This window comes from Peromyscus maniculatus, chromosome 1 (assembly GCF_049852395.1).
Source record: "Peromyscus maniculatus bairdii isolate BWxNUB_F1_BW_parent chromosome 1, HU_Pman_BW_mat_3.1, whole genome shotgun sequence".
In the NCBI taxonomy this organism is placed as follows: Eukaryota; Metazoa; Chordata; class Mammalia; order Rodentia; family Cricetidae; genus Peromyscus; species Peromyscus maniculatus.
The window spans coordinates 93,903,835-93,918,413 of NC_134852.1; the positions used below are offsets into that span (position 1 = coordinate 93,903,835).

Here is a 14,579-nt window from a genome sequence, read left to right on the forward strand (position 1 = left end):
CCCACCACGGAAAGCACCTTGCGTGTCTGTCTCATGTAGCCTCCCCAGCAAAGCTGAGAGTCAGACAGCGTCCTCATGTAGAGACAAGGCATGCAAGAGTGAGGCAAGACCCGAGTTTTACCCAAGACTCCAGGACTGCCAATTGGACCCTTCGGCCTCTTTGACCACAAGTCTGTCTGACTCTGGAGCCCACGCTCTTAGTTGCTGCTCTCTGCTGATTCATGGACACTAACATTTTTTTTTTCTGGGAAGACTTTGAGAACATATTTTCAAAATCTTGACATTCTAAAAGCCCGAGACTCTAAGTTTTAAAGCCTCTTGGAAATCAGGAATGTCTGCGGTTAATGGCACAGCGTGGTGTTTGTTTTAGTCACTGGCCTACCTGATTTCTATCAGTGCGACAAGGCTGTAAAGTGCCTTGGAGGAAAATGAAATTAATGTCAGCAGCAGCAGCCACATTGAAAATAGACAGAATGCTATGTGGGGCTATGTCGTGATCATTGGGACACGTGATGTACAGGATGGGATTATAAATCATTCTGGCATTCAGGGGCGAGGAGAATTTCGCAAGCATTGGGAAAGAAAACATAACAAGAAAAACAAGGCATTTTTCTTTACCCCACTGTATTCCCTAGCATACTGGCCATGTAGGCCATAGAAGCGACAGGAAACATATAAAAATAATAGCCAGTCACCTGAGCTGACCTCCAGTTCTGCCACTGTCTGGTCTCAGGTCATCACCCCTGATTGATGTTGCTTGCTTGGCCATGCTGTGATTAGCTCTCTCTGAACACTCAAGCACTACATCTGAGGGCCAGGTGATGAGCGGGACACTCTCGCATCCTCCAACGTGTGTCTGTTGCTGGGTTCTCCCCTCATGTGTTTGTCATTTCAGCCATTCTCCTTAGACATTACAAGGTTCACTATGGGGATCTTCAAGATACTTTCTATTTTACTATAGAATGCACCAGCAGGTCCTGTCTTCCTTTCCCACAGTTGCCAATACACAGGACAACCAAGTTCCTTATTGATGACCTTTCTGATGCATAATATCCCCATCCCCAACCTCCCCAATTCTTCCATGCCATCACCATGGCTGGGCGACACCCAGGCTTTCAGCTGTTATGCCCTATTTGCTTAATGTTTCACTGAGCTTCCACATACCCTGTTATTTCCTAACCTTCTGCTCTTGTACTAGAACTCAGGCTACCTAGCTGGCTTTTCTGGTCATCCACTTAACCACCCCTGTTGCCAGATGTATGCCTTTCTTTAAACCTACTGCCAGAGTCCCTGCTTATCTTTCATCTTAGTGTTGCTTTCAAGCGATTTTCTTGTCTGCTTTTTGTTTCCTGGCTTGAGTTACTGGGATTTCTAAGAATAAATAATGTGGCCCTGCCAGTGAGACAGGCATATTTATGCTGTCTAAAATAAGCTGGGCGATAGTGTGGGCTACCTCCGTTTACTAAGAAATCACTACAAGTTCTTCAGAGTAGCTGTTTTCCCATGACCATGCTGCCACATCATTGTGAATGATCTCATCGTTTACCCATTGGTAACAGCAAGGCTGCATTAGCACAACGTACTTTTGACTTTCCTCTCTCCTTCACCTCAAATCCACCCTGCTCCTTCCCCAAACTGGAAAATATACGGTCGTACATAAGCCTAACCTCTCCATAATTGAAGTCTATAGACAAAAGAAGCCAAGCCTGACTGTGCTGTGACCTCTCATCAGACACCATTTTAGAATATCTGCACTGAACAGTGTCCTGGGTTTAGGTAAAATGCATGTTCTTGGAGAGGTTTGCTTTTTCCTGCTCTTAATCTTGGCTATTTTGGGGAGCATTGAAGTTGGAGGCTGGTAGGAAGGATGTCTTGTGCCACCCTAAAGGCCAGCAGTACTCCATATAGTCTAATTGCACTCCAGCTGTTCAGGGGCAAACATTCCCTGCAAGGCACCTCCTCAGACTTGGCCCTTTAAAAGTTCAGATTTTCACTCTGTCGTACCTGTCAGCTGATGTTCTTTTCACTTTAGGACAAGCCACGCCCTTGACTAGCATTTCTGAGTTTGCAGTTTGTGCCTAGCCCTGTTTGTAAACTTTTAGGCAGTCATTTGTGAACCTTTTGAGGCAGCTTCAGCCACTAGTCCTTTAAGAAGGAGACGACTGTCATAGTTTGCCTGTGTCACATGGTGAGACACTGGCAGGGCCCAGCCTCTGAACTCAAGTGAGTTCCTCACACCCAATGTCAGTCACCTTTCAGACAGAAACACAACTGAGCAGATCTTATTAGGGAAAGAAGTGTATAGGTAAGAATTTGAAGGTGATGGATTTATCAGTAGGGGTCATTGGTGGCCTTTTCCTGGGAATATTAGTGTGGTGATAGGAACAGAAGCCAGGCTGGAGTTGGTTAATAGTAAAACAGAAGCAAGTAAGTGGGAGCTCTTCTTTCAGGTTGATTTGGGCCATACCATGGTTATGGGGTCTCAAGGGCATCTTAACTCATTTAGCAAGTCCCACCCATAGCATTCCTGTGGCCTCTGGTCAGTAGCCCTCAAAGAAGCCTAAAGTACATCCAGAAACTAACTCTTCAAATTCTTGACATAGATTCAGATGAGCTTGTCTTGCTGGATTGCCATGCCTAATGGAAGGAGAGGGAACCAGTACCAGCCAAATGGCCAGACTGAGGTCCAGAGTCTAAGAGGGTTCCAGCAGGGAAATAGGAAGGCTTTAAGGATTGGGGCATGGCCAAAGCCCATTAAGGAGTGGCAAGAGGAACCTAGTGTAAATTGCAGCCAGGATAGCATGGGGCAGAAATCGGGCCTGCTTCCCAGGCTTAGAGCAATGGCAGGAATACAAATAGAGAAGAAAGGGCAGGTGTGGAAGTACTGAAGCATGTGCTGTACATGTCCTGGCACCTGGAGTTGGCCTTTATGTCAGGCTGGCTCAAAGACCCAGAAGGAAGACATATAGAAGAAAGGGTTTCAATGTTTATAAAAGCCAAAGATGTGGTACCTCATACTCTGAGATAGTGGGAGAGGTAGAAGCCCAGAAGCCCATCCAAAAAGATGCCATCCATCCCTGACCATGCTGTAGGGTAGATGATGATGCTCTGGTCTCATCGGGCTTGGCCAGTCTTACAGTGTTGGAATAGTTCCAGATGTGAGAGAGACAGAAAGCCCAAACCAGTCTTTTTCCCCCAAGAGCTGGCCCAATGATAACGCACTCTAGGGGTCTGCTCTGAAGGGACTTATAGGAGAGCCAAATGGGAAATGGGCTAAAGGAATGGAGCCTAGCAGCCTTCTGAGTCTCGGGAGTGTCTGACTGCAGGATAATCTCAACCTACCCCCTGGCTCTCTGCTGTCTGAACTGCTCTGTACCCTCAGTGTGAGCAACTGCCAAGGCAGGGCTGGGAAGGGGACGAGTGGGACCATGGGGTTTGTCTCCCATGAATGGGTATGTAGCCAGAGGGGCATCCAGCTTTCATGCTTCATTGGTCAAGTACCAGGTGCTCTACCCAAAGCTGAGCCCTGCCTGCCACCTGAAGGCTTCATGGCCTGCCTTGGACGGAATCAGGAGCTATCAACTCTAAGCTTGGATGAGAGACATCTTGAAGGCTACTGGTAGGCACGTGTCCATATTGGGTCATTGGACCCCAGGAATCAAACTGCTCTGTGGACCTCACACCATTCTTGTATTGTCCCCAGCCTGAGTTATTCAACTAGAAAATTCCCTGTATAGAGTTCTGGGCCACACTAGTCAAAATGCACTCTTTAGTAGAGGACTCTACTGTCCTGAAAGAATCTTTCTCTGCACTTTACACCATTCCATGAATCCCAGTGTTGGACTTGGCATTGTCCTTAAAGACTGAGTTTCAAAGCTATCCATTGCCCATGCATCCTGAGAAACCTGGTTACACACAGGTGTGACTTAATAAGCAAAGTACTATGATACCTGATGCTAAGATCAGATCAAAGTGCTCCTGCCACCATCTTAGGAAAGGACATGTATGTGGCAGAGACGTGGGCAGGATGCTCACAGACAACACAACTGCTCTTGCTTATTTCCCTTCCCTCCTCACTAGTAGCAGCTCATCACTGTCACTCAGTAGAAGAAACTGGGCCAAGAGTGCCTCCCACATCACTCCGGAATACATGAGTTCTCAGTAAAGGCAAGAGAAAAAGCTGGTGCCTTCGGGGGCAGGATCGTAGGTATATAACCTTTTGCCCCAACCTGCCAACTAGAGCCAATGGGAACAAATAAAGCCCATCCCCAACTCCGGTTCCCTCTCACTCTGTCCCATTGCTTCTGGGCTGCCTTTGCCATCCCGCAGCTGGTTGGAGGCATCAGACATGAGAGCCCAAGTGTGCCTGCTGCTGAAAGTACATGTGATCTAAGCAAATGGACTTAACTCTTAACTGTTGAATGAAATTCCTACCATCGTCATTTTGCAGGCAAGATAGAGACTCAGGGAAACTTACGGGCACATTCTACAGGCAAAGCGGGCATTCAAACTCAGAGATGTCTGGCTTTAAAGCACCTATTCTATTATACCTTTCTATTTTTTCTCTTGCATATTTTTTCTTTATTAAGAAATTTTCTACTTACTCCTCATGTTATCCACAGACCCCCCTCCTTCCTCCTCCTTCCACCCCCCAGCCCTCTTTCCCAAACCACCTCGCATCCCCACATCCCCCAAATTGAGGTCTCCCATGGGGAGTCAGCAGAGCCCAGCACACTGAGTCTAGGCAGGTCCAAGCCCCTTCCCACTGCACCAAGGCTGTGCAAGGTGTCACACCACAGGCACTGGATCCCCAGAAGCCTGCCCATGCACCAGGGACAGATCCCGATCACCCTGCCTGGGTGCCCCCCAAACAGTTCAAGCCAAACAACTGTCTTCTGTGTCCAGAGGGGCTAGTCCAGTCCCATGGGGGCTCCACAGCCACCAGTCCACAGTTCATGGGTTTCCACTAGTGTGGTCTGTCATCTCTGCACATCCTCCCATCATGATCTCAACATCCCTCGCCTGCAGTATCTCTCCTCTCTCTCATCAGTTGGATTCCTGGAACTCTTTATCTGCCTCCATCTGTCACTGGACAAAGGCTCTATGATGACAGCTAGGTTATTTGCTAGGCCGGTCACCAGAGTAGACCGGTCCAGGTACCCTCTGGACCACTGCCAGGAGATCAAGGTGGGGTCAACCCTGTGGATTCCTGAGAGCCTATGAATCTACGATTCCTGAGAGTTCTATTTTGAACATGCTCCTCTATGTCCTCAGATCCCCCTCGTGGTTTAGATGACGTATTTTGGCTAGATTCTGAACTTTGTCCACCCCCCTCCTTTTCAGACCTTCTGAATGTATTCACTCACCTTCTCTCACTTCTTCCCGCAGATTTAGTATAGCTGTGGTCCAAGCCAAACTAACTCACCGAGGGCCACCCTGACGGTGGGTGGGTGGGTGGCCAGCATGCTGCAGAAGCTTCCTGCTGATGGAGACTTGTCCCCAGACACTGGGGACTGGTCAAGCCATCATCCCATTGTGGCAAAGAACAAACATCTCTCAACTACAGACAAAACTTTCCCTCTGTTTCACTAAGTCATTTAACCCCATGCCTGCCAAACCAGGGCTTCATAAAATAACTTACATATTTTATCTCCAAGCAACATGTTCAAACTTGCATGCATCCTTGCTTAAACACTAGACAGCTGTGAAATTTACTCCAAGTATGGATGTAAGATATTTTTCTTGTTTTAATTCACAATTCCTAAAGAACTTTTTTTAAAAAGTTGTATTAGTAGGCCTAGATCAATCAACCTCAGAAATTTGCTGTCAATCACCTTTGTGAGTGGTTTCTCTCAGTTTCTTTCCTTTACTTTTTTTTTCCCCCTGCAGAAGTGAAACTCGGGACGAAGACACGGCTTGGAGAGCGGGGCCCCCAGATTCTCGGAGTCCGGAGAGTCTATATTCAGACGAGGGAGGAGAAACGGATCAACCTGACCGTCGGCAGTAGAGCCTACTTGCTGCTCAATACATCTGTGATCATCAAATGTCCAGTAAGACGCTTCCAGAAATCTCTGATCCAGTGGGAGAAGGATGGCCACTGTCTGCAGAACTCCAAACAGCTTGGCATCACCAAGTCGGGCTCCCTGAAAATCCACAGCCTTGCAGCCCCGGACATCGGTGTGTACAGGTGCATCGCAGGCACTGCCCAGGAGACGGTTGTTCTCAAGCTCATTGGGACCGACAACAGGCTCATTGCACACCCATCCCCCAGAGAGCACGTGCGGGGCCACTCGGGGGTGGACCACAATGAAGCCAACAGTTTGGGAGCCACGTGGCACAAAATGCGTCAGATGTGGAATAACAAAAACGAGCTTTACCTGCGCGACGGGGCAATCAGCAACCAACCCCTCTTGAGAGCTCTGTTGGGGCCGTGCAGGACGTCTGTGGGCAACACTAACTCCTGGGAGTTCAAGAGCAAGCAGTTCGAGGCAGCCATGAAACAGGGGGCCTACAGCATGGACACGGCCCAGTTTGATGAGCTGATACGAAACATGAGCCAGCTTATGGAGACAGGAGAAGCCAGCGATGACCTGGCGTCCCAGATGATATATCAGCTGGTAGCCGAGCTGGCCAAGGCTCAGCCGATGCCTGTCCCGTGGAGGGCCATCCACGAGGAGGTTGCTCCTGAGGCTCAGCTCGGAGGGGAGACAGGAAGAGTTCCCCAAAGCCCCACCGTAAAAAACCCAGGCAAGCTGACTTTGAAGCCAAAAGGACAGGTTCTCATGAGGCACACCCTACCCCCTGCAGTTTCATTTAACAAAACAATAAACGCAAGGATTGGGAATACAGTGTACATTACAAAAAGCACGGAGCTCATCAATATACTTTGCGGTCTTGTTACTCCCAGCAGCGAGGCCACGTATACATGGACCAGGGATGGAGCCTTGCTGCAGCCCTCTGGGAAGTGAGTCAACCAATAACACAGCGTCTCCTTGATAGCACCTTACACTGGCCTCTTCTAGTTTGCTTGGAAAGATTTTCAGATTTCTTCTCCTAAAAACTGTGCTTTCTCCCATTCTCCTTCTTCTGCCTAAACAGTTTTACTTCTTTCGTGTGTGTGTGTGTGTGTGTGTGTGTGTGTGTGTGTGTGAGAGAGAGAGGGGGGGGGAGAGACTTTATGTATCTATACACAATCTAGGAACAACAAATGGGAAATGAAAAACCAGGAATATTTGCCTTTCTGAGACTAGCTTAATTAGTATTAATTAGTATTGTGATAAAGAGTGATAAAGACCCATTAAGGAAAAACTCCTGGTCAACAGACTAGAATCATTGGCCTCAGTAGAGAACTAACATTTCAAGTTTGGCGAGTCAATCACCGAACAAGGGACTATCTATCCCTCAAGGCAGACTCACCTTAAGCCACACTGAAGGGATCGGTGGACTAATTGACTGCTTAAGTGAGGTGCTTTACTTTTCCTTGCCAGAATTCCTGCCCTCTGGGATAGTGTCCACACACCATCGTGGTTGCAGTGAGGTTCTGGGTCTGACTCAGGAAGATGGGACTTCTTTTTCTTTTCTTTCCTTACCCTGTCTCTTTCGGGTGCTAGCGAGAACCTAAACCTACGCATATTTCTTTGGTTTTTCCCTTATAGTCGGGACTTCCTTGTTCTTTCTCTAAAGCCCCCAACTCTGCCACGTGACTCCACAGTGACCATGAATCTGACATCTGTGTCTGTTTAACTCAGGTGGCATGGTGTTTTCCTTCCCTCTGCTGTTCTCTTCCAGGGAGCTGCTGAGATGTACAGCTTGTCTGCCATTGATTTTTTTTTAACTCTAATAAAATTAAAATAGAAGCCAATATGTCCACATCCCAGTCTGTTGTAAGTGTTCTCTGATCTAATGCAAGAGGAAAGACTTCCCCACTCTTCCATATATGTACTTTCTTCCTTGAAGCAGGGGGCTGGACATGATTATCTTTCGGGCTCCATGCCAGACCAAAGCCTATAAATTTGCAGTCTCCATTCTCCATAACCTGCGATGGCCCTACAGCAATTATGTATGTTCCTTGAGTTATATTCTCATTTAACTCATATTAACTCTTTTACAGGATCATTTTGGAGGAACCTGGGAAGATACAGATAAAAAATCCTACAAAGAAAGAGCAAGGGATATATGAATGTTCCATAGCTGATCGTCTCGGTTCAGATGTGGAAAGTTCATTGGTGTTATATGCAGGTAATACCTGTGGGAGAAGCCTAGAGTGTCTGGGGTCTTGTAGTGGCTTTGTGTATCACCCGAAACCCTAGCACTCTAAAGCCTGAGTTTGTATCCCAAGGGCACAGGGCTTGTGCAAGCACTGGTTGCTGAATGCTGCCTAGAGCATTGCCTTAGTGGGTTTGGAATGCATTTGACACTTGCTCTTTTGAACACGTTCCTAGTTTACACCAACTCTCTGGAAACAATGGCTCTAAGGCTTACTTTCCACAAATCGGGAATTAATGAGATGGAGGTTCATTGGTAGTGTTGACATTATTGACTTTTTTAAGTTCCATCAGCTGAGGAGTGAGAACCACTAGTCTTCAAAGTTGGTACTTTTTTCTCGGTGACATACCTGCCACTCCTTAGCCAGCACTCCCCCACACACACACCAGGGATTGTAATTTTACTTCAGCATACATCTTCATAGGCACTGGACATGGTCATTTTGTAACAAAATATTTTTTACAATAGAAGATCATTGTTAATTGCTTACAATGTAGGCAGTAATTCCTTGGGGCAAGATTATATTCTAGGACTAGACATAAACAAGAGAGCCATCCCCCAGCTCACTATTCCCTTTTCTTCTCATTGTGACTCAAATGGACCAAGGGAGAATAGAGACGACATCGTGGGTTAGAACCCAGTTTGGTCACCTAGATGCTAAGCCTAATGGCAGATGCTTGTCATCCACAAGCTGAGAAAGTTGAACCTGTTGGTGTTAAAAGTTTCTTGGGTCTGGATGACTTGAGGATGACTGCCTTCCCAAGGCTGAGCCTTCAGGCCAGTGGTTCTCAACCTTCCTAATGCTGCAACCCTTTAATACAGTCCCTCATGTTGTGGTGACCCCCAACCATAAAGTTATTTTCATTGCTACTTCATAACTATAATTTTGCTACTGTTATGAATCATAGTGTAAATACCTATGTTTTCTGATGGTCTTAGGCAACCTCTGTGAAAGGGTCATTTGATCCCCAAGGGGTTGTGACCTATAGGTTAAGAACTTCTATTTCAGGCCTTTGTTTTCTCCTGGACTGTTGTGCCTGCAATCATTAGCTCCTTTCAAGCAAGCACGAATGGAGGTAGTTTCTGTAGTGAAGAGGAGACACCTCCTCTGCCAGTGCCCCCAAGTCTGCTCTAAGTGCATCCCCAGATAACCTAGGTTTCTGATAGAGCTAATGTGACGTTCCCATAAGCCAGAGGATGAGCTGTGACAACCACAGATCCCTTCCACCCAAAGGCTTCCCATCATTCCCCGCCCCTCAGGATAGCTTTCTATGCCCCAGGCATTCCAAGAAAGAATGGAACTTTCTGTAGCCTGGGCTTCTTGAGAACAAGATTGCATGTGTTCTTATTTTATATTTTCATTGTCTGCTTCACACAAATTATGCACATAGGTGGATAAAGCAAGTGTCCTGACTAAGTTAATGAATAAATCCATTAATTATCACATTTCAAGGAGTGAAAGTCCTTGAATGAATTCCTGACTCTGTGGGTTTGTCTTTATTATTTCTTCAATACAAGTTTTATGTGGCTATTTGTTTCACATTAATTAAAATGCCAAGTTCTGACTTCTCCTCCAAACAGTGTTAATCCACTTGAGATAGTTTAATATGATTTTATAAATGAAGAATTTCTGCAGAGTAGAGAGGTGTGAGAAGTGTCTTAAGGATGCACTCCAGCAGCCAATAGCCTTTCAAGAGTGATAGTTTTACTATTTTAAGGGACATGAATTTATTTAGATGGTGTAAGAAGGGGAGTCTCCGAGCCACACACTGTGGGGTGAATGACTATGAGATCACTCAGTACTTTTACCGGGATTCCTACTATAATCCAGAAGGAAAACACTTTGTACATGTTCATGGTTAGAAGGAAGTTAACAAGAGTTGTGAGCTCCTGTCTATCTGGTCTTTCCCAGTACAGCTTTAATGAACCCCAACCCTACATTTTTTCTGTGATTGGCAAGTCAGTCTGTCTCTGGACCTAAAAGAAAACTGTATATGGGTTTTGTTTTTTTTTTTTTTTTTTTAGGAACTATATTGTTGTTTAAATGTCTGATTGCATCACCTTGTGCACAGGCAGGCTTTGTGATTATTGATTAAAGAGTAGCTCTGGTCTTGTTGCTGCTGAGCAGAGAGCACATTGGGATGCTTTGTACATGTTAGCTGAGCCTTGGCTTACTCTTACCTCAGTGGGAGAGGCCTTGGAGAGCCTTCTCCATCCAGGATAACACCTTCCAAGGGCACCAGGATAGCTCAGGATCCACTGCCCTATCCCACACCCCTCTTTCCATAAAGATGGTTACAACCCCTGGAGTTTTAGGCCCACATCAACTCATCTGAGGCTGCATGTGAGAGATGCTATTTTGCCCTGCCATGCGGTTTTGCAGCTTGAGTCTTTCTTTGTGAAACGATCAAGAAAGAGCCTTAATTTTGGTTATGAAGATAAAATATCTTCACTTTATACATTGTTACAATCCACCCACCCACCCACCCACCCTACCATCCCCCACCCACCCATGCATCCATGCATCCTTCCATCCATCTCCTCATTCGTCCATCCATCATCCATCCATCCATCCATCCATCCATCCATCCTCCTATCCACGCATCCATCCATCATCTCTGCACTGAGTACCTCTAGCTGTGTGTGTGTGCTTGTCTGTGGGCACCACAGGGGTTAAAGAGACCAGCACTCTTCCCTGCTTTCAGCAAATCAACAATGCTTGTCAATGAACAAGAGCTTAAACCTAACATAGTTTCTACTCCCTTTGAATTAAGAGGCACCTGTCATCTTGTCTATTGAAAGAAATGTCACCAAACCAGAACACAGCCATCTGTCTGTTGTGGTGGGAGGCACTGTGGAGGCAGCCCTTCAGGCAAATGTGACAATCCACTGTCCTGTAAAAGGTAAGTATTATCATTTTCAGTATGAAGGTATTTGGCCAACAATAGATGGAAGTGACAGCTAGCATTTTAGTGTTCCATACATCATCCTGATGAACTCACATTCTGGTTTCTAGTACTCTCCCATCTGTCTAATTCTCAAAGTGAGCTCATGCCATATGGTAAGACTAATGCCAGGACTGGGGAGATTGCTCAGCCAGTAAAGTCTTGGCTCTGCAAACACAAGGACCTAAGTTCAGATCTAAAACATGCACATAAAAATAAAAAAGAAGGCCGGAAAGTGGTGGCGCATGCCTTTAATTCCAGCACTCAGGAGGCAGAGCCAGGTGGATCTCTGTGAGTTCAAGGCCAACCTGGGCTGCACGAAAAGCTACACAGACAAACCCTGTCTCAAAAAACAATAAATAAATAAATAAATAAATAAATAAATAAATAAATAAATAAATAAATAAATAAAAAAGAAAGAAAGAAAGCTGGGCACAGTAGCATGGGCCTGTAACCCCAGCTCTGTTGGGTAGGATGCAAAGACAGATAGATTCCTAGAGTTTGCTAGTCTTGCTAGTCAGTGAGAGAACCTGTCTCAAAAGATAAGGTGAAGAGTGAGTAAAGAAAGCACCCAGTGTTGACCTCTGACTTGGTCATACATAAGAACTTGCAAGCACATGTACAAACACACTAAGTCACTAGCAGGTTCTTCTCTCTCTGTCTCTGTCTCTGTCTGTCTCTCTCTGTCACACACACACACACACACACACACACACACACACACACAAGGTGGGAGTAGAGCAAGAGAGAGGTTTAAGACAGATTGCCGCTTTGTCTCCACTGTGGGCTGTGACTGACACACACACACTGGAATGTTTATCCTGGGAAAGCCAGAGCACTGTGTGTGGGCAGATCTATAATAAAGAGAAACTTTCAGTTAGGAGGTTGTGTGGTGACTGTGGAGTCTGAGAAAAGGGACTTTTGGAAGTTGTTAGATATGTCTTCCTGCTATGCGTGGCCTTGGCAAAGCCAGGTCTAAGACTGGGAATGCCAGTGTCTTCTATTCAGACATAGTCCTGAGCCATCCGTGAGTGGGCCTCAGCAGCCTGTGTGGCATTAGCTTTTCCTGCTGTGTTTGCTAATGCAGGCTCAACTCTGTTGTTCGAATCTTAGATGGTCTTTTAATAAAAACACCCAGAGCTAGGTATCAGGGTGAAAACTGAAAGATCAGAGAAGCAGAGCAGCCAGCCACTAGTTCTTACCTCTATGAAATCCTCAGGCTAAAGAGGGTGAGTTCCTGCTTCCTCGCCCCTTGTATACTTTTCTCTGCCCAGACATCACTTCCTGGGATTAAAGGCATGTGTGCTTCCCAGTACTGGGAATAAAGGTGTGTGCCACCACTGCCTGGCTCTGTTTCCAGTGTGGCCTTGAACTCACAGAGATCCAGACTGATCTCTGCCTCCTGAGTGATAGGATTAAGGGTGTGTGCCACCACTGCCTGACTTCTGTGTCTAATCTAGTGGCTGGCTCTGTCCTTTGATCCTCAGGCACACTTATTAGAGTACACAATATATCACCACGCCACTCCTTTATAAAAGACTCTTTATTTGCAGTGCTCAGGATGGGCCCTCAGGTCTTGCTCATGTAAGGCAAGTATTCCCCCACCATGTTCCGCCCACATCCCTCCAGACCCATTTTTTTTCATTAATAGAAGTAAAACTTTCAGCCTGACTCTGCCTGAACTAGGGCTATTTTGCCACTCGAGGCCAGGCATTCTTAAGTCTTAACCTGGACTCTAGAGTCCCCAGAATATAGACAGACAATATATTCTGCACACTTCTACATTTTACAGGTGTAAAGGGGTGGGCTGTTGTGAGACTAGCTGTAGATCACTTCCCTAGAGAGACATACCAAATTGAGTCTACTAAATTCAAAAGGAATTTTCTATATGCCCTCAATTTACTGTGCATTGACTTAGTTACCTGAACAGCTATATCCCCCAATTTCTAAGGATTAACAATCACTCTTGTATTTGTAGTCATGTTTGATGTTCTCTGATAGTGAACCATCTCATGATGTGTGACTTTGACTCTTTCACTGAGTTGTCTTAGTTAGGGTTTCTATTGCTATAAAGAGAAACCATGACCATGACAACTCTTTCAGTAATTTTTGTTGTTGTTAAAATTTAACTTTTAGCCGGGCGGTGGTGGCGCACGCCTTTAATCCCAGCACTCGGGAGGCAGAGGCAGGCGGATCTCTGTGAGTTCGAGGCCAGCCTGGTCTACCAAGTGAGTTCCAGGAAAGGCGCAAAGCTACACAAAGAGACCCTGTCTCGAAAAACCAAAAAAAAAAAAAAAAAATTTAACTTTTAAGCCATGGTGGTCCGATAAAATACAGGAAGTTATTCCAGTTTTTTGTTTGTTTGTTTGGTTTTGTTTTTTTTTGTATCTGTTGAGATTTGCTTTGTGACTGAATATGTGGTTGATTTTAGAGGTTCAATGGGATGCTGAGAAGAAGGTCTATTCTTTTGTTTTAGGGTGGAATGTTCTGTAGATATTTATTAAGTCCATTTGAGTCATAATATCTGTTAGATCCCTTATTTCTCTGTTAGGTTTCTGACTGGCAAATCTGTCTATTGGTGAGAGTGGGGTATTGAAGTCTCCCACTACTAGTGTGTGGAGTTTGATTGTGATTTAAGCTTTAGTGATGTTTCTTTTACATATGTGGGTGCCCTTGTATTTGGTGCATAAATGTTCAGAATTGAGACTTCATCTTGTGTATTTTTCCTGTGATAAATATTTAATGTTCTTCCTGATCTCTTTTGATTAATTTTAGTTTGAAGTCTATTTTGCTAGATACTAGGATAGCTACATCAGCTCTCTTAAGTCCATTTGATTGGAAAGTCTTTTCCCAGCCTTTTCCTCTGAGATAGTATCTGTCTTTGAAGTTTAGGTGTGTTTCTTGTATGCAGCAGAAGGATGGATCCTGTTTTCATATCCATTCTGTTACCTGTGTCTTTTTATAGGTGAATTGAGTTCATTGATATTAAGGGATATTAATGACCAGTGATTGTTGATTTCTCTTATCTCTTGGTGGTAGTATGTGTGTATTTCCCTTCTTTGGGATTTGCTGCTGTGGGGTTATCTACTATCTGTGATTTTGTGGGTACATCTAACTTCCTTAGGTTGGAGTTTTCCTTCTAGTGCTTTCTGTAGAGCTGGATTTGTGGATAGGTATTGTTTAAATCTGGCTTTGTGTTGGAATGTCTTGTTCACTTCGTCTATGGTGATTGAAAGTTTTGCTGGGTATAGTAGTCTGGGCTGGCATCCATGGTCTCTTAGAGTCTGTGTCTGGATTATGTCTGTGCAGGGCCTTCTGGCTTTCAGAGTCTCCATTGAGAAGTCAGGTATTATTCTGAGGGACATGCCT

The 14,579-nt window shown here is 45.3% G+C and overlaps 1 protein-coding gene across 5 annotated transcripts in view; it reads left to right on the top strand.

Annotated features, from left to right (window-relative positions):
* The window catches only part of Adamtsl3 (ADAMTS like 3), a 287,753-nt gene that overhangs the window by 235,286 nt on the left and 37,888 nt on the right, over positions 1-14,579 (top strand). For all 5 annotated transcript variants that reach the window (XR_013042909.1, XR_013042911.1, XM_076546303.1 and 2 more), the window contains exons 21-23: positions 5,890-6,964; positions 8,111-8,238; positions 11,040-11,168. Coding sequence is in view for 3 of the 5 variants with exons in the window: in XM_076546303.1 (XP_076402418.1) it covers positions 5,890-6,964; positions 8,111-8,238; positions 11,040-11,168 (1,332 nt within the window). In the remaining 2 variants the exon portion in view is untranslated. The remainder of the gene's footprint in view (positions 1-5,889; positions 6,965-8,110; positions 8,239-11,039; positions 11,169-14,579) is intronic.